Source organism: Macrobrachium rosenbergii, chromosome 37 (assembly GCF_040412425.1).
Source record: "Macrobrachium rosenbergii isolate ZJJX-2024 chromosome 37, ASM4041242v1, whole genome shotgun sequence".
Lineage (NCBI taxonomy): Eukaryota > Metazoa > Arthropoda > Malacostraca > Decapoda > Palaemonidae > Macrobrachium > Macrobrachium rosenbergii.
Genome location: NC_089777.1, coordinates 24,387,033 through 24,407,620, shown reverse-complemented (window position 1 = coordinate 24,407,620; position 20,588 = coordinate 24,387,033). Strand labels below are relative to the sequence as shown.

Genomic DNA, 20,588 nt, shown 5'->3' with positions numbered 1-20,588 from the left:
GCCACCAATCATGTTGCTCTCACCTTGGCTGATCTGTTCTCCTGCTGCACCTTTCCTTAGTCCTGAGGTATTAGGGAAGCTTGCAGACTGCTTTCTAAGGTGGTCTTCAGCGTCAAGTATTTTCTTTTATTAAGGCATCAATTCATGATCAGTTATTATCAGTCAAGAGCTTCATTCTGATTGTGTTTTAGACACCCCTCCATAACCTCAGTTGCCTCTGCTTGGAGGAAGACTTGCTATTCAACACCATTATTTTATTCCTTTGTCTTCTATGCCTCCAGTTTCTGTTCCCGTTGTCATGCCATGGCTTTAGGATAATCCCGTGACTCAGCCTAGTGACTCGAGGTTTCCTTTATCAGAACTAAGATACTGTACATCCCATTCCCTCTCATGGTATTTTGAAGCCTTCTCATACGGATTGTTCTTTGTCTCGGGAGCTAAAGGAGGTGAGCAATGAGCGTTTAATACAGCATTCTTCCCACCAAGGGTTGTAGCAGTCACAATCTCTCTCACGTTTACTGCCAAGACCAAAATCACTTTCGAGAGCTGTGTTGCCAAACATTTTTAGTTGATGTAGATGTTGTTCTTGATCAGGTTGCCATCATGGAGCTTTGAGTGCCTTGTCAATGGACTCTAGCATGATCCACCTAGTAACATCTGCCCTAAATCTGGCATATTATCCTTGTATTTCTCCCATTACCCTTCCACTTGGTCTTTCAAGACTGTTGAGACATCTGAGCACTCCATGCATCTTATCCAAATGACAAGATTGGATGCCACAAGACTAAATTATTTTGACAAGGGGTTGATGAGAAACCACCAAAGGATTAGAATTCATTTGCCAAGGTGCTAGAGTGGTTTTATGGTACCTTCAGCCTTGAACACCTTTCTCAACCCTTGTTGCCAAATTATGAAAGGATAATGAGTCTTATAATGGATGTGAACTGTTGATGACAAAGTCAGTTTCCATCATCTGTAAGGATGTTTTACCACAGATGCAACATTAGGACACTAGTTTTGGCACTGACTGTCCCATGGGATTTCCACATGTGTTTGTCACACCAGTGACTGAGAAGGTTTTATTAGATTCAGGGGTGTTCTCAGGCTTGTCACCCCTTCTTTGCAACTGATGCTATTGCAAAGGGTGTGCCAGCTTCTTTTTAGTGTATTAGATCGTTTCCATGTTACCCATAAAAGGGAGTAGATATCTACAATTTGTTTTACAGAGAAGGCATTCTCATGAATCGGCAAGAGTAGGTTCCCAGCGGCACCATTGTTCACCTGTCTGAAAGTATGAGTGCTCGGAAAGATGTCTAGGCCCGTTGGGTGTTTCTTTCCTGGGCAGGGCTTCCATTCTCTTTTTTAAAATTTTTTTTGTACTGCTAACTCCCCTTTGTTCACATTATCTTGTACCTGCTAACTGAAGTGCTTAAAAAGAGGGATGCAGCTGTCAAAAACCTCTCAATCTTCCTACACCCACTGACCTTGGTGAGCTCCAGGTTGCCGATCCCTCAGAGCTTTTCCTATGTCCACAATTCCTTGTCAAAGAGTTGAGTGAATGGCTGATCTCCAGGACAGCTGTTATCATCCTGTCATCCACAGCAGCTCATCCTCAGCTTACATGTGAGCAACTAAATCTTCTCCACATTGTAAGTATTCCTATTGCCTAAAATCTTAAACTGGCCACCAGTGCCTCAGACTATCAGTGACAGAAGTTGTGTTTATCCCAACCCAGGTGTCCAGTTGGGCCATAATCTTCTAGATGTCTTTTCAGATGATGAGTTTACCGGGGCCAGGCAGTAGCAGTGGAAGTTTAGCTAGTGTCAGGAAAGGTGGTTACGGGGATTTTACAGTCACCCCCTATTCCCAAAGCATTTTGGTGACTGTTTGCAGACCTCAATCAGTTCATCCTTTTCCAGGATGGAGATGGTAGAGTGTGTGAGGAGATCAGCAAGGAAGGGGAGCTTACTGGCCTCCTTCATCAGCTTCACAGCCAAGAGTGTTGGCAGGACGTAGCCAAGGTTGCCTCCCTGAGGTCATTCTGCTCACAATTGAAGTAAATAACCTCCCACAAGCACTGCTCAGCCTCTGCATGCAGGGATTCTGGAGTAGAGTAGCCCTCAGGACCCATCAGAACCCTGGTGCATGAGCTACAGATTTGAAGTCAGCCACAGCTAAACCTGAGGGCTTAGCGAAGCCTTCGTTTGGGTTGACAGAAGAAGCCTGCTCCTCCAGAACCCAAGTAGCTCAGCCTCTTTCCTCTGAGAAAGGTGGTGAGACTTCCCAGCCCTTTTGTCCACCTCCCTAGGAAGCAGGCAAGAAGGGTGGCAATCCCCTTCTTTCACAGATACAAGTAGGCAGTTGCAGGGAGTTAAGTAGTGGAACTCATCCTTGCTTCTGTGGTTGTTTCTCTGTTCTGTCTCTACAATTTCTGTCTCTATAATGCTTTTTTCTTGAGATTCATTGTGTTTCTCCCTCACTCAAAACCTGTCCATTGATGTTTGTTTTGGTCTGTGTTGTAAAACATTCCCAGTGTCATTTAGCAGGTTAAACCAGCTTGTTATAGATTTGTGAGGGTGATATTTTTTTAACAAAACTGCACTTTAATTAATGAATTTGAGACATCCTCCCTACCCTCCTCCTCTGCTGAAGACAATTTCTCAGTTGTTCATCTGTTGCTGCTTCCACTAAAGGTTCCGTGGCTCTTTAGTGAGCTCTTTGTACTTCGCAATTAACTCATCATCATCACTGACCTCAAAGCCGACAGACTTGCCCAGACACACGATATCTTCAACAGGCTCAGCCTTGCTGGTAATTACAGCTTTCTTAGAGGCCATGTTATCTTATGTAATTGCACTACAGTTGTAAAAAACACTTACATTACACTCATTTCCCATCCATGTTCTAGCTGGCTGCCTTTGTAAGTCCTTAAACTACTTTGTCTATTAGTGGAGATGCCTATGAACTATTATAATGGTATTTTTCTTACAAACTCATTAATTATAACTTTAGTACCCTCCTCTCTTCCCTGCGCTTTTCATGTTTGAAAGAACGATACCTTGTGGGAAGATGAAGTGGTTTTTCTTTCAAGATCCATCAAGTTGGTATGGCTAGAGAGCTGTTGCATGGAATAAGGCTGTCTGTAATAAGTAGGTTTGTATGAAAAATGTGCTTGTTCCTATGGAAATGCAAATCATCTTTATGTAGGCATATTCCTCTGCATGAGCTGGAAATGGTCATTGAAACTTGATGAGAAGGAAGTTAATTGGAGGTGTAGGGTCGGGAGGGGGCGTTCACTGACTTGCCACAAGTCAGCACCTTTTCTTTAGCCACAGTTAACATGTCTTGCTGCATTCTTGCTGACTATAAAGTTGAAACGTCTTTCAAGTTTTATTGTGCGTATGGTTTTTATGTACAATGTCGATTTTAACAAGAAAAGTGAACAACAAAAGGTAACAAGCACATAAGCAGGTGTTTGGCAACTGCATGTCTGTGAGGTAGTGTAACCAGGTTTGTTGATCTGTAGTGGTAGGTCCTGTGAAGAGTGTGCTGGCTGGTCTCCATACTGGAGAGTTCAGCAGAAGTGGAAGAATGCCAAATGATGCTCGCTGGTTTCATTAAAAGGAAATTTACTCGGCCTTCAATACAGCCAAATCCTTTCAGGTACTTCCTCTTGGGCTGCCGTCTTTCTTCCCTTATTAGTTCTCCCCTGGCTTGCCAAGGGTGTTATGACTGCGATAGTAGAATGACCAGCCTATGCTCTCCAACAGTGGACATATGCATGAATCGTGCTCACCCCTTGTGGGACTGCAGTGCATGTTTGTGGGTCACTTTGTTGGAGTATATGGGCAAATATTTCCATCCAGTATTCTGAGCAACCTGTCTTTTGCTGCCATTCCCTCTTATGGGGCTCATTGCTGTGAAGTCTTCTTTAGTGATCATCTTGCTTCCGAATATACCCCCAACAGTGTTGAGCATAAGCCATACTCCTTTGCTACTACCCGTCTTTCAGCTTTTTACAATGGCTTTCCTGGTGCAAAGTCAACTGAGGGTTGGAGACTGCACATCAACATCTCCCTGTTGAACGAGTTATGTGTTAAAGAATCAGTTCAGATGAAATAACTTGTCCATGTTTTTGATTCCATCAAAGATGATGATTTTATGCTTTCAGTGGATCTGAAGGATGCATATCTTCAGATGCATTTCCATCAATCCTCCAGAAGTACCTGTTTTGTCTGCAAATGGATTATCTACCAGTTCAAAGCATTGTGCTGGAATGGCTATGCAGGTAGACTTCACAATCGAATATCTTATATTAGAGCTTTGGGTCATAAGGTGTGACTCCCTCTGCACTCCTTTCTAATTTGGTGGGGTAGGAGGTTTGAAGTTATTATCTGAGCCCATCAGTTTGTGGTTGATCTACATGCTACTTATACTACCATATTTTTAGGGTAGCACTTGGTTCTCTGAAGTTTTCATAGAGAGTTTACACATCTCACTGCCTTAGGGCTCTCTTAATCTTCTTGCATCCTTAGGCCAGATTGTATAGGATTCTTTATTCCTCTGCTCACAATTGTGACCAGGAGCATGACATTTCTGGATGGAGATTCAGTGTGTCGGTTAGTTGAGAGAGTACTCTCCCATCCAATGAGAATATCTCAAATAACAGAGATGTTTTGTATTTCCATAGGAACTTCAAATAATTTGTATTTTTCCAAGGTATGCAAACAAGAACCCTTTATCATAATCCCACCACAGCCACCCCACATGGCTCCTGATGCTGAAGGAAAAAGTGCTACCTTACTGCGGGTGAGTAGGGGGGTTTCCCCCACTCACCTACCTACTTCCAGTTAACCAGCTTGTTAGGAAGTTTCAACGACCATTTCCACTCCGCGCAACATAGAAGGTGATGGTTTTTATACTTAAGGAAAATACAAATTACTTGAAAAATGTGGTATTTTATAGTAAAAGCTTATTTGTTTCATGTTAAATTGAAGGTAAAAAAAATCTAACACCTTAACATGATAAACATTTTATTTCTTGGACTTCTATTCACAAAATAAATGTATTAAAATGCTTTATGCTTAACTGCAAAAGCTATTATCAGATCAACCTCTTGGATGTCATTACCGAGTCATGTTCTCTGGTAATTACTGTATCACATGCTGCCAAACTGACTCCAAATTCTGTTAATGCCTAGCATTAATAATTAATACTCAGGACATCAGAAATAACACATTAAACCCACAATGACTGGTTCCAGATAGTCACTTTATGAAGTTAAAGTTGAAGTTTTTCCCACCGACTAGTTAAAGCACCAGTTTTACAGATCTTGAGACTATTTGGCAGAAATGTTTTTATCTGCAAGTAAAGATTCAATAGGAAAATACAACTTCATTTACATAAAGATGAAGTACCTGCAACAGAGTAAGGAGTATAATAGAGAAAAGCTTGATATCCCCCGGAACTTAGAACGCTATTCTAGTGGACAAGAATAGTGGTTAGTCCTAATGTAATATTTCTGAAATCCAGCAAAAATGGAATGTATTTTTTGATAGACTGGGAAGCTGAACTATACCTTAGTTTGAGAGTTGCCTTGTGTAACATAGGTAGACTTAGGTTTCAGTGGCTACCTTTGAAATAAGTTAAAATACTTCAATCATATCAAAGATGTCCAGAAACAGACAGGGCTCTTAGATCTACCAATAAATAAATGAATGCAAATGGAAAATGAAGACTAGAATTACCTCGTCTGAAAATGATTACGCCATAAATAACTAAAAAGAAATTATACATAGTAACAGACTCCACAACTCAAGCTTTGAAAATTGGAAATACTGATTGCTCTAGGAAGCTAAATCAGTAATGGTATGGAAGACCAAATATGAACACGATCTGGAAAAGTGATAAAATCTGTTGGCTCATGTTACTTTTTTAAAAGACAAATAAGCCATACAATGAATACCATGCCCAAAAGTAGATTCAATACAAAGTAAAAATAATTCTGTACTCCGTATTCGTATTTTAAAAAGTGGCAAACTCTCTATAAAAGTAACAAAGACTTCAGCAACCTTTACCTATTCTTCCAAGTCTAGTCGAGGTACTACGGTGTGACAAACTAGCAAAATCGAATTGACATTACTTGACAAGTCCCATTTTCCTTGAATACTTCAAGTGAAATAGTTTTTGTCAAGTCTTCACAAATGAAAGTTTTATTTTTGCTGATATGTCACATTTATGGACTGATTATAGTATCTCTTAATGCTTTCTTCTATGAGGATCATAATTTGAACATTCTCAACAGTAATAAATTTCTCTCAATTACTTCACTGATATACATAACTGTACAAAAGATCAAAATTGTATCTATATACTGGGCAAAAAATGACCCCCAAGAGTGTTTGTGCTGGCCAAAATAATTACACTGTACAATGACCTAAACATTCAGCACAATTTTAAACCCAGTCTCAACACTGTTATGATGACTATACACAATTTTCATGTTATTTTGCTAGCATTGCCTGGAAGTTCGACTGATAAACATTGAGCTTTAGGAAAACTATGGATTCTAGATACATGGTAGTTATTAGGATACCCTATGTTCCATCTGGGCTAACATATAGCAAACACAACATGGAAATAATTATTCTTTGGAATGTACACACTGCCATCCTGGCTACATGGGATTTCATTAAGTACACTATCTATAAATAAAATTCTATTAAATTATACAAAAATGCGTATAAAAAAACTAGATAAAATAATCTGACTAAAAGAAGAACAGCTTAGCTGTTCTTGAACCACCTGAGGCAGCCCGCACATTAATGCATTTAAGAGGGCGAGCAGCCTCTCTCCCCTCGAGGCTGCTCCCTTCCCTACATGGGGCAGTAAAGGCCACAGGAATGTGCAATCAGTCACAACATTCATGCTTATGTAAAAATAGTCACTCATTTCAATCAAATATTTTTTTTTTACAACATTCGCTCCATTTTCTACCTTATATAAAAACTATTACTGTATAGAATAAGAATACTGTTCCACTGTCCTCATACATTATGTAAGCAGCATATGCCAAGGATTTAATGGGGGTGCATCTATCACACGAGTGCGAGCTTCCACCAGTGCAGTTTACCGGTAGCAGGAAGACAGTGTGCAAATACAATATTTTATGTACATTATCCAGACCCGCAGCATAACATCACACCTATAATAACAAACACTAAAGGGCATGTAACAGTGGTGGTGTGTGTATAAAGGAAGGAATGCCTTAATCACAGGGATAGATGCTAATCACGTCTGACAGGGATATGACCATTCTGCCCATCAAAAAAATGCCTAATAGTCATATCACTGAGCCTAAAAGAACCTTAAAAAGCTATCTTGAATAAAGCTCTTTAGAAGAATATGATGTCCTGGTTGGTAACAGGGTCTTTAATGCGATGACCTGGGCGTGCTGCAGATCCCACACCTGAACCTTCCTGCAATGCCTCTGGTGTGGTGGTAGCACGTGGGGTCGGCACGGAAGGTTTGCTCGGCAGTTTGGGATAAGTGTTAGTGCGGGTTGCATGAGCACCCTGGGCGGTGGTGGTGGCAGTGGGTGTGGATGCTCCAGGACTAGTTATTGGAGATCCATTCTGTAAGGTCGCTGGAGATGACCCAGTCCGCTGGTGTGAAGGACCTGGAGGTGGTTCATGAAGGGAAGGGGGAGGAGATGCTAATCTCTGGTACCCCACAGTCATCCGTGACCCTTTTTTCTCATCTGGTCCTTGGCTCAGTTTTAAAGGTAACATCTGTACCACTCCACTAGCTCCAGGACTTACATGTGTCCGATGATGTTCGATACGATCTTGGCTGGGAGACGATGCTCCCCCACCACCACTACCTGAGGAAGAACCTGTACTGCTACTGCTTCCGAGTTTAGCTAGTTTCATAGGTAACTGTTGCTTTACTGATATGGATGCTTTCTGCTGATTAGCTGCTGATATTAAGTGTGTAGGTAATGACTGATTTGAATCTCTCTTAATTAAACTAGCAACACCAGCTGTGGAATTCCTATGCTTAGGATCTGTGCGCATCCTAGCTGGGGCAGCACTTGGTGGAGAACTGTGCGGAGATCCCTGAGATGATTGCCCACCATCTCCAGCACCCGCAATTACATTTCCTGCAAGGTAAAAAACTGTCAGATACATAGTACAACAACTTAAAAAAAAAACAATCATTGATACAATGAGACATAGTCAAGCAATACTTATTCTTGGTCTGAAAAATGGTAATGCCTAAAAACTAAAATGTTTGGGAACAGATCCCTTGTTTCAATTGCATCAAAGTGCTTAGTGCATAATTTCTAAGAGAAGGGAGAAAACTAAATATTTCTCTAAATATCCAAATTGTGAAAACAATTCTACAGTATGAAATAGATATATTGCAATGATTTCAATTTGAAAATATGGTACAGAATTCATTACAAAGTAACGAACTTTAGACAACTTTGTCTTCCATACCTTCACATGGCATTATAACACAAGTACAATTAGTGGGATGGTACGGGGATGCCTGTGTATTGAAATGATCACAAATGCACAATCAAAACTGCGCAAGTACCCACCTGTATTAGACTAAAGTTCTGTAATCAAAATCACTCGAGAAAACTCACCTGTATGGTGTTCATCATGGACAGAGTGGGAAGGTGGAGCAGTAGTAAGCACAGTTAAAGTAGGACTCAAGATGATACCTTGAGCTTTAAGAGCTTCTAATTTCCTATACAGGAGCTCCCGTTGTTGAGTGATGTCTTGTTCATTCATCCGCAAATCCTCCTATAATACCCACAAACAATTGTCAGTTTACTCTGCGCATTGTATGTATGAAAGAAAATGCAAATAAGAAGAAATTGCACTGCAATCTATAAATAATTTACATCTGAGATTAAATAAAAATTTTTCATTACATTAACTTAAAAAAAATGCAAAATGTAAAGATATCTGAAAAAAATGTCAGAATCTAATCTATCCTCTCAAGTTAAAACTTGAAAAAAAATTTGGAAAGTATCGTTGGGATATAAGAAAAATATCCTAAAGACTAACTGAAACAACCAAGTCTGACCATCCTGAAAACTACCTCCAAGTCTTATCGAGTTTCAAAAATTTTCTGAGCGCCTCAAAAACTTTAATGTGATTTTATATTCATTGTATCACAGAATGACATGAATGAAATACATTAAAAGCATACAACTCAAAAAATGTTTTGCATTATAGGCCATTTTTAAATAATCCTCCAGTTTCCTGTATGGCAACCTAAATACATTACTGCTTTTACAACCCTTTACAAACTGCAGATATTTTGTTTAATCATAAAACTTAAATGTGATCCTAATGAAAAATTTGTATTTTGCTGCAAGGATGGACAGTCTGAAGCTTTGTACCAGTTATTAGACCAAACATTTTAAGTTCTAAATCTTTTATGCTAGGCTACATGAAGAATATTTAGAAAAGAAATTCGTTGTACTGTTGAGTTATTTCTAAAGGCAAGTCCACAGAATAATAATGCAAAGCTTTACTTATGAAAAAAAAAAAAAAAAAAAGTTGACTCAAACTCACAAATCACTGATTATCTTGAAATATAGTACACATATCATATGAAAAGTACTACAGTTTCACTTGTATATCTATCTGAACAGAACAATACACATAATGCACTACTGTATTAATATAATATGCCATTACACATAATGAATAACTGGTCTATCTGAGGACTGAACAGGATATATATACTGTTCAGTTAAAAATGTGTTCCTGTGTTCTCAGAAGCTATTTGCACAGCACACCACAACAGGTTGGACCACTTACTATTTGTGTGAGGCAAAAGCCTACACTGGATTTCAACATCACAAAATTCTCACCTGTTTCTTCTGGAGTTCCAACTTCTTTTCAGATATCCATTTTTCTTGAGCATCTCTCTCTTTATTCCACTGAGCTCTTTCATGACTAATCTGCTCTTGAATATTTCGAAGCTCTTCTAATTTCTGGGAGTGACGGAAACGACCGTCAACTGATGACCCACCGACTACCATCTTTGTTCTGAGGCTGTAATAAAATTAGTGACCATGAGACTGGTGCTAAAATTGATGGCCATGAGACTCCAGGCAAAATACACCACTTAAAATTCTTAAACATTTGTTTGAATAAGGACATGTAAACAAAACCAGTTCCTGAAAAATTTTCATTGTAATGATTCATCTTTTCATCCTTTTAACTTTTACAGTATACTGTTCTAAAGCAACACATTTCTGCTTTTAAATATTATTTCTGTCTTCCACACAGAATATATGTTGATTCATTATTTGTGTTCATTGTACTAATTTATACAATGGCTGTACAAAGTACTTTCATAATATATATAAAATATATCCCACAAGTATTTTACAGCAAATAAAAATGTTCATATAATTTGTAATTTAAAAGATACTACCAACACCATTCTAAAACCGTCACTGACATTTATGAAATGGTATGGCTTCATTGTAATTTTGCCCCAGAAAGGATGAAATATAACTGATGATGCAAAATAACCCTAAGAAGAATATTTTAAGAAGGCTCAATGCAAAAGAAGAATATGTTAAGAAGGCTCAATGCAAGTCTGCCTTGATGTGAAAACAAATGTTCAATGCAGTTTTGAAAAGGATGGGATATGAATGTTTAATGCAGTTCTGCCTCAAATATTATATACTATGATGGCTAATTGTCATTTTGCCTCAAAAAGAGTCTGCTAAGAATATCCATAGAGATTTCAACCTCAAGACGGTGAAGTATGACTGTTCCCTGTAAATCTGCCAGGAGAAGTGAGGTAAATTCATCCTGAAGAAATCTGAAGTGGTCTAATATAGTATGATGAATGACAAATAGACAACTTCTCCCATTAATTTTGTGAGAACAAGCTCTTTGATTACTGTACAGTACTTGGTAAGGTGACTTTATCCCTCAATTGCCAAGCTTTCTCCCTTTATTTTTTTGTAGCCTCCCAAAAGTGGACTGACAGCTGTTACCTGAGTCAAGTAATGTTTATCCTTTGTTTCCATGGTGCCAAGACTAGATAAAGGGCATTTCAAACCCCACTTAAATTCATCCCCCAATTGGTATAAGTAAAAATAATTTTCCCAGGGACTACACACAACTCTTACAAAGTCATTTTTATCAGTATTCAATTTTTCTACCATCTTCCTGTTCTGTACAAGTTTCATTCTGCATTCAGTAGCCTGGGAATTTTATCCTGTAGAAGCTTATTGGCCGTATCAATAACCTTTTGGCTTGCTCCAGAAGAATGCACAATTGTCACGATTGGTTTGTTCCAGAGGAATGCAAGATTGTCATGAATAATACTAACATAATAACACAAAAATAGGAAAAATTAACCAAATCAATACTTTACTTACATGTCATACTGTGTTAAATGATGTTGACTCAACACTAAAGATGTTTGTAACCAATATATGAGCTTTGCTGCAAGAGCCTGTTGCTGTTGCTGAGTGACAGAATCTGACATTGTAGACCCAATACTAAGATTGTCTTGAGATGTTCGAACTGCAAGGGTACTTCCACTTGGGCGACGGTTCTTTAGACTTTCCATTACATCACTATCTGTTGTTCCTGTTGAAGTTAGGGATAACCGGCTATCCTTCTTCTTTTTGCCACCAGATTCTATCAGTATGAGAAAAGACATTATTTTAATTATGTAAAATGATTCAAACATGACATTCATAGGGTATATCAGTGCTTAATGTGCCAACTTATGCTTACATAATCCTACATTCCACCACAAACCGATCGCATTTGTGTAGACGTACAGCAGCAGGCTATGATAACTGAAAATCATGTCATTTATATCCAAGCGGCTATAACTTTTATAATCAATTGTATAAAAAAAAATTTTGTGATCACCCCATTAATTACATAAAGCAATTCCTTGTACCCTCAGAAATGTAAATTTTATTAGGTAGTGAGTTAAAAGCTGCCATTACCAGGTACAAATATTCCAAAACAGATGCTGAATTACAGCCCATTTAATGCTACATACGTTTTGTGGCATGTCCTGAAGCATCCTTATTGGGGTTGTCAAACCCTCCAAACGTCTCGGCGCGTTTAGGTAAGCTAGGAGATACATAAGCATCACTTTGATGTTCTCCAACTGAACTGACTGACCGTGCAAGATTTGTGCCCCAACCACAAGCACCACTTACTAGTCTAAGAGCCTCCTGCAGAGAAGAATAGACAACATAGCAATTTATTGTAAGTTTGATCATTTAAAACAGGTGAAAGTGATTGAATTACTCAAAAATAAATGGTAATTTATATCAACAAAAATGAAAAAGTAAGTGGTAACATATAGAAATAAAAATAAAAAAAAAGTAAATAGTAACTTATGGCAATAAAAATAAACAATAAAAAGCATTTATTCATGAGTTAAGTCTCCTATGCTGTAACTAAAATAAAAAATATTGTATACTTATTGTATATTCACATAAAGAAAATAGAGATACATCTGTATGGTACAGAAACAGGGCACACACAGTGATACATAAATGGATAGTGTCCCAACACATTGCAAGAAGTGTTTCACAACTGTATAAAGACAGATTTGTACAACACAGCATATTCTGGTGTTCTGCTAAGTCTCAAAGACCCCTTCATATATCCTACTCATGGTCATTCAAGATATCTGATGGCTAACAGCAATGTCACATAATTTATAGCCTGAAATACACCTTGAACTGGTTTTATATTTATTATTCAGTTTACAAGAGAGATATGCAAATTTAGACATATGAAAAGGTAGTAAAACAAAAACCTAATTTGTAGAAGTTTAGTTTTGTTAAAGTAAGAAGACCAAACCATTTTATCAGTAACAAAACTGAAAACAATTTTACATTTATCTATTAGTGCTTTTAATTCTGACACATGAGGGTAACCATTTTTACTTCTATAATTATACTTTAAATGCATTAAAATAATACTGAATACTAATGGCAATGACAATAAGATCATAAAAATATTAATTTACAGAACTGAAGTTCCTTACATTTATTGAATTTATTTGAAGGTCCCTTGCAGTATTGTAATCAAGCTGATGCTCATCCAGTAGTGCTCTGTAGTCTGAGGAGACCCCTTCGGAAATCTACCCTTGGTCATTCAAGATATCTAATAGTTCTATGACAAGGTTCATCTTATCCTCACATAATCTTGCAAGTTCTTTGTCTTTATGCTGAAGAATACCTGCAATAAAGAATAAAAGACAAGTTAAACAAAAAATTTAAAATTCACTGTAAAAGTCTTTGGGATGCAAAAAAATCATCTAATATTTGAAATATCTAATACTTTGCATTATTTTGTAATCTTTTTCAAAATTATGATTGCACCAAAAATTTTTCTGGAGCAACTGCTTAACTGACTGCAAAGCCTGTAACTGATACTAATTATAAACAACTGTGTTACTGACATTTATTAGTTAAAGGATTTACAGAACTACTATAATTGAAATAAGCTGCCTAAAGTTTTTGTATTACAGTACAATACTTCCATACTTGCAGGTTGTTACACCACACAATGGTTATACTGGTACAAAATTGCAAGAATACCCAGTGACTAGACTCCAACAGTTAATTTTAATGAAAAGAATTTATCAAGTCTGTAAAAGGGTAATTTGTTAAGTTTACTTTATCATATAATCAGAATTTTGTTCTAATTGTGAATTCTTACGTTCAAAAATATTACATAATAATGGAAATGTTTAAAACTTAACTTTTTTACAGTGCCAAAAGGAGAACAATAAAGTCAGAAATAATGTAGTACAGTAGTATCAAGGATTAAAATATTACTGATACAATCTGCACTTATCAATAACATCAAGACATACAGTAACAGAATATTGTCATAATTAGTGGCTTGCAAAATATGACCAATGATTACAGTCATCCAATAATGTACATTTTCTACATAGCAAAAAAGTCACACTTACCAGTGATGTGCCTGATCTTCTCACTATTAGCTTCCAGTAATTTAGAAATTTCTCCTGAAGCTTCTCCAGTGTTATCCTCTTCTGGACACTGATCTATTGCTTCTCTGTTAATAAAAAAGAAAATGTTCAAAAAACACATGCAAATGTTATATAAAACAATTTCCCATCATCACAACAAATATATTACTATGAAAAAACTACAAACCCTTAAACACTTATTGAGAGACATGGTAATAAGTAAAATTACATGGTAACAATCATACATCTGTCATAAATATATTGAAAAAAGGGGAAATTGAAAATAAGTTGCTGAAAGAAGTGCAAAATACATACTGGAAAATAAATGTTTTCTTACACTTAAATCACAATTACTAACCCTTAATCTCTAAATCACGATCATTTTGTCTGGAAAAGGAATAGTATTTTGCCATAGTCAAGGAAATGATTATATGCTGACCTAAGTTGCACAAAGTGACACAAATTACTCAAACAATTGATAGTTTGGTGAGAAAATAGTGTGGTTAATACTGCCCACCTTTCCCACAAGGTGCCTGAACTCTTAATAGAAAAACTGTGTCAGAAAGTTAGCTAAATTTAGAAAACATTGGAACCCTGACAGATATTGCTCCATGTCTGACTGTTTTTCAAACTCAAATTTTATGCAGTGCCACTGCTGCTATCATGTTTTTCCATTAGTTGCAATTAACTAGTACTTGAGAATCACTTATTCCGTTGCCATTCAAAGCACACTCCAATATTATGATACAGTTCATTTCATCATTTTATAAATGTAAATTGTAGCATTTTTATGCTTATCCTTGATAAGGACTTGGTGACATACAATCACACATTTACAGTATGACTGAGTAGTCTATAATATTCAAGAACTTCTAATACATTTCAGTCATGTAACTTAAGTGCTGATTCAGTAAAATGTTACTTAGAACTGACACTGTAGTACTGCACATAAAAAAGAAAAAAACATAAGCTTTACATACCTTATAGATTCCAACCATATCTTCTTATCTTTGGGATGTATACATTCTAATTCAAACATTTCTGCAGCATTTTTAGAGTATATGAGGTAGATTGCTCGCGAGCCCTCTCCTGCCTTCTCTCGCACTATGAGTTTTTCTAATGGTATAACATCTGCTTGCTGGAAAATAAAATAGAGTTACTCCTAATATCTTTCATCTCTCTCTGTTATATAACCACAGAATTGGCAAATGTTATATACTGTAATCAGTAACAGTTAATTAGGTTACACATAACTCATAAAGAAGATTTTATAATTACAACTACTTACAGTTAATCAACACACTAAAAGGTTTCTTAAGCTACAGAAGCAATGCTGTTAATTTACAAGTAATATTGTTACAAATACTTACTTTAGTATCAGGTGAGAAAAAATAATACTTCTGATTATTTTCCAATAAAAAGAATATTAGGTCCGACAATACAATTACTTGCACCATAATAGGCTTCCCTTTCTGTTGAGTCAACATTGCTGAGCCTTCAAACCTGCAAGAATGATAATTTTTTTAAGGTAGGGACATAGGCAATAGCATAATAAAGAATAAGGGTTTACTGAGAGTATATTATACATAATATTCTTTAATTAATTACTGCTTGAAAGTCAATTTGGTAACGTATTTCTTATCCTGGCTGGCAGCGCATAATATAAACCTTGTAACTTGCATGCACTAGTATGCTTAATTTCAGTTACATTGATCTTCTTAACTGTACTACAGTAGATACACATATCATTATTCTACCCTTAATAATCTGTAAAGAGATTTTGAATGTTCATTATTCTTACAGATATGTCCCTTTTTTTTAATGTATTGCACAAATCAGCAACATAAAATACAGGAAGTTATCACATGGGATGAGGAAACTGGAACAAGTTAAAGAGGTTGGGCATCTAGGTGGGAAGACCAAAAGGATAGATCTAAGTACACAGAGACAGCATTGTAGTTGGGGTACAACGGCCACTGCAAAAAACCCTAAATTTGCCCATAGTGTGCCCAAAAAAGGTGCAAGACAATTGTTCCTATTTACATACTGGTAGCTGGCCCTTTGAGAGACAAGAATGTTACTCAGTTTTCTGGTTAAACTACTTACTAATAATATTCATAATAAAGTAAAACATCTTTAAACATTCAAGAAATAAAACACCTAAATACCATCTTTAATGATATCTCGAGATAGAAAAAGAGGGTGAGAGGATACCTTGATTCATGATGTTGGTTTATACTATGGTTTTGTTGAAGACATGCTATAATATAAACAGTTCAAGTGATATTAATTGTGAAAAGTTGAATACACATCAAGCATATCCATATGTCTTTCACATAAATATCTCAAAAACTGACAAGATGCCTTTTTAATTCATCATGACTAGAGACTCCACATTACTGTGTGTTAAACAGTACCAAGTTGGAAAACAAAACAGTTCCCATCAGGAATACCACAAATTGTCAAGACTATTAGTTCGGATACTGATGTAGAATTCCCATGTACTAAAACCACAACTTGTTGCATAACTTTAGGGGTGAGGAATGGACTTTATAAATTTAATCTTTGGCTTTATATTGTTATTTTAGAAAACTTTATCCTGATTTTCCTGTTCAGATGGTAAATTTAATTAAAACATCCTCCTCAGCTTTAACTGCAACATCTTACTACTTCTCAAGTTGTATCATTGAATAACAAAACATAATATGATTAGCATTTTCTTAGTCAATTTTTCTGTTACTGTATCACTCTCTTCTCTTACAACCAACACACACTATAAATTCAATTCTGTTCTATGATCAGGTGCAATTTTTTCATTAACTAATGACAAGACCATGTTTTAACATTGTAGCACAACACATAAGAAAAAAGCCTCTGGCAAGACTAAAATGGAAGATAGCGAAGAGGCAATAATGTTGATTCTTGACACAGTATTTATGGAAAAGCAACAGGGTAAAAGAAGTATGGAACAGAATACTTACTTGAGCTTTCTACTAGACAAAAGATCCGACTTCTTAAATTTCTGTTCCCTATATACAGCAGAGGATTTCGCATCTATCTTATGATAGACTTCTAATAATCTCTGTTCCCTATCTTTTTCTGCTACTTGAGCATTAATATTTACAAGTATTTCCTGCAAAATAAACACAAAATGTAATACAAATACAGTTATACATATGTTCAAGTAAAATCTAAAGACAAGTATTAACAATATGTGGATCTTCATGCAAAAGAATTCAATTATCTTGTTTCTCAATCTCCAAAACAGATTCCAATTATGATAGGACACTTACCTTAACCAAATCTAAAGCATGCTTCAGTGAAATTAACTCCTCTTCTTGATCTTTACTATATTTCATTAAGGCTTCTAAAATAAGAGGATATTTGGTTACCCTGTGTGTTACAAATAATATACATTCTGGAATGCCTTTCTTCTTCATTAAAGGATGTAAAGATTTTTGTCTGATAAACGCTTGAAATCTTCTGTCTGTCTTAAGGATGTCTTTGTAGTATGACACCTGAAATAGCAAAAAAAATATTTAACATACTACACGAAGAATGAATTTTGGCAGATGTGACGCAAAATACCCCAAGTTTCATACAGCAATGCATACTAATTAATAACCATTTGAATTATCAGTTATGAATATGGTGACCACATAAGTGTAATGCAAAATGCTGATAGACTGGTGACCATGACCCACTCACATCCCACCCTATAAACAAAGCAAATAAATACATTAAAAGCATTTAAATTAAAAAAAAGACCAAAATCAGACAATTAAAAATCACTAAAATCACTAGCTTTAAAGAGTTAAAGTGCTTAATTGTTTACACTTTTCTCATTCACCAGTATCTCCCAACAAAAATATCTGTATTTGGTTTGTTATTCTTATGCTACTAACTATGCTCCATGAAAGTACAGTACTGCACTGTGCAAGCAACTGTAAAATATTTTTCTTACAGGCAACAAAATACAGCTGAGTCTCAAACTTACGGCATCTTGGTGCTGCGAACAAAACTGTCCATAAGCATCCTTCAATCCTTGTGCATTGTCACCAACAAACTGCTCAACGAGGAGGTCTCCTATTTTGTCTATGTATTTACCCGTTCGCTGTCTTTGCCGTAATCGCCAAAGAAAGGAACAGTGGATATTGATTAGGTCATCTAAGCATGGAAATATTCGTTTAATTCTGTTCTCCTGCATGTGGAGCTCACGAGCCATTCCATCTGCAAATACCTGTGAATAAAGATATTGTATTTAGTACAAAGGACAAAACGGTGTAAAATACATATACTGTACTGTACATTAGCACCCCGACTCAAGTAACAAAGACCATATATGTATTATGGCCTACACTTGAATATTTTCTTGATATCTTACAGCTAACAGGCATTCCATATAATCCCTAGCCTACACTAACCTGTATTACACTTAATATTCAATGCAAGAGATTTACCTAAAAATATATCACATCTAAATTGGTAGCATGGCAAAAAACAATGATAATTACGTAGCTGGTAAATACAGGCGTCCGCTAAGTTGAGGAGTTATTATATTAACCCTCACACTGATACAGTATACTTATCCTTCAATGAAATTAGACTTCTTGGAAAATAGAAAGCATATCTTCTAAATACTTGATATAGTTCAGGAAAACTTATAATTCCTACAAACCTTTTGCATGACTTTAAGCATTCGACAGTGGTGTTTTTCTGTGATGATGAGCTCATATATATGCTCCTGCTTCTTTATTTGCTTTTCTGACAAACCAGCCACAACCTGGAAAGTAATTTGTGTAAATTCAATTAAAATTTTGGTAAAGAACTCTTACAGTGAACTTTTTAAACTTCTTAATTGTAGCCTTGCTTTTTGATGAGATGTATCTACAATTTGCCTGTATGTTCAATTATTGGATTCATGACTGCTTTTCTAAAACACAGCAACTACACCTGGAAAGAATGACCAAAACATTCGTGTCCTGCATTTCTAAAGCAGGAAACTCACTGTAGAAAAAGTTTCATGCCTTGTACAGAAGCATATTTGAAAATACATAAATTTCAAGCTAACAATATACTGTCACAGTCATGGATTATTATCCTTGCCAAGGTTATCCAAACACAACTGTACAGAAATCACTACATAAAAAGTTAACAATTTACAGTATCAGACATTTCACTATTTAATAAATATTTACAATATCAGACATTTCACTGTATAATAAAAGAAAAATAATGAACTTCAAAATTTACCAAAGGTAAACCACGTGAAATTGAACCTACCTCTTTATCTACAGTGTGAACCCACAATTCTGGTTCTTTATCTAATAATTTCAATTCAGGATCAGCATCTATGTAATCTATGGGTGGTTCTGAAATACAGTAATATTTAAATTACAGAATAATGTAATGTATGAAATACTAATTTCTACATCAAGTTTGCAAAATATCGTGTGTGTAAATATTTCTAAACTGACAATAGCTTAAATAAATATACACAGATATGTGCAAGAAAACCATAATAATAAATTTGGACTTGACTGACACATCAAATAAAGAAAGGCAAATCTTTAATATATATTTATAATAATATTTGAAAGGCTTCCATATCACTCTTGATATAACCCATAATCATACCTTCATTTCCACCATCATCTAAATCTGGACTTGACTGACATATTCAAATAAAAAAAGGCAAATCTTTAATATATATTCACAATAATATTTGAAAGGCCTTCATATCACTCTTGATATTACCCATAGTCATACCTTCATTTCCACCATCATCTAGAGATTCCATAGACGCAGAGTTGACTTCTAGTATGCTAAAAGGAGAAGGTGAAAAGGGGGTTAATATATTAACATTGCAAATGTCACAGTTCATTTATTTATCATCAAAGCTCTAAACATTAACTTAAAACTACTACGTTAGGCCTCCAAACTTATGAATAAAAGATGAAGCTTATAAAAAAATAATTTTTACTTTTGTCCAAGCTTTTTTAACAAAAAAATTTTTTTGACAGTCCTTGTAGCAATTCAGTCACTTCTTGTAATGATCGTAATCATTTTGGAGCAAAAAACAAATGACTGAGAAGATTGAAAAGTAAGACCTGCACCAAGTGTTCAGTTGATCTACAAAAGAAGAGAACTGGTTTTGCAATCCTCAGGCATAATATGATTCAGTCATTATACAGATAAGTTGGCCATCAGTTCATCCGAGAATTTGATACATGAACCAGCCAGAATAAGTTAATTAAGATCAACAACACACAGTAACATATCTACATATAATACTATAGGGTAATATCCCTTTATAACTATGTAACCTCTTAAAATACTGCTTATCTTTGCTGTGGGTCTGCCATACAGGTCTAAAATTCTGAAAGTGTAAATGGACGGGCAAAAACTGCTTTGTGGTGAGGGGAAAGTACCAGACATCTATGTGAAGAGGGTCGATATTTGTTTTGACACAAACGAAAAAAAAAAAGACTGGTCAATGATGGTTAGAGACAGTAACTAAAAACAAAAACATATCAATAGTTAGTCAGTGTACATATCCTTTTACA

At 35.9% G+C, this 20,588-nt stretch overlaps 1 protein-coding gene across 1 annotated transcript in view; it reads right to left on the bottom strand.

Moving 5' to 3' along the window:
• Window positions 1–5,016: 5,016 nt before the first annotated feature.
• Window positions 5,017–20,588, bottom strand: part of cyst (rho guanine nucleotide exchange factor 18 cysts) — a 1,099,804-nt gene continuing 1,084,232 nt past the window's right edge. The window contains 15 exon segments of the mRNA XM_067081809.1: window positions 5,017–8,161; window positions 8,654–8,813; window positions 9,896–10,079; window positions 11,426–11,690; window positions 12,067–12,244; window positions 13,069–13,262; window positions 14,005–14,108; window positions 15,003–15,160; window positions 15,393–15,525; window positions 17,004–17,155; window positions 17,316–17,540; window positions 18,020–18,262; window positions 18,701–18,805; window positions 19,306–19,394; window positions 19,792–19,847. Coding sequence (XP_066937910.1) covers window positions 7,395–8,161; window positions 8,654–8,813; window positions 9,896–10,079; window positions 11,426–11,690; window positions 12,067–12,244; window positions 13,069–13,262; window positions 14,005–14,108; window positions 15,003–15,160; window positions 15,393–15,525; window positions 17,004–17,155; window positions 17,316–17,540; window positions 18,020–18,262; window positions 18,701–18,805; window positions 19,306–19,394; window positions 19,792–19,847 — 3,013 coding nt within the window. The 3' untranslated portion in view covers window positions 5,017–7,394.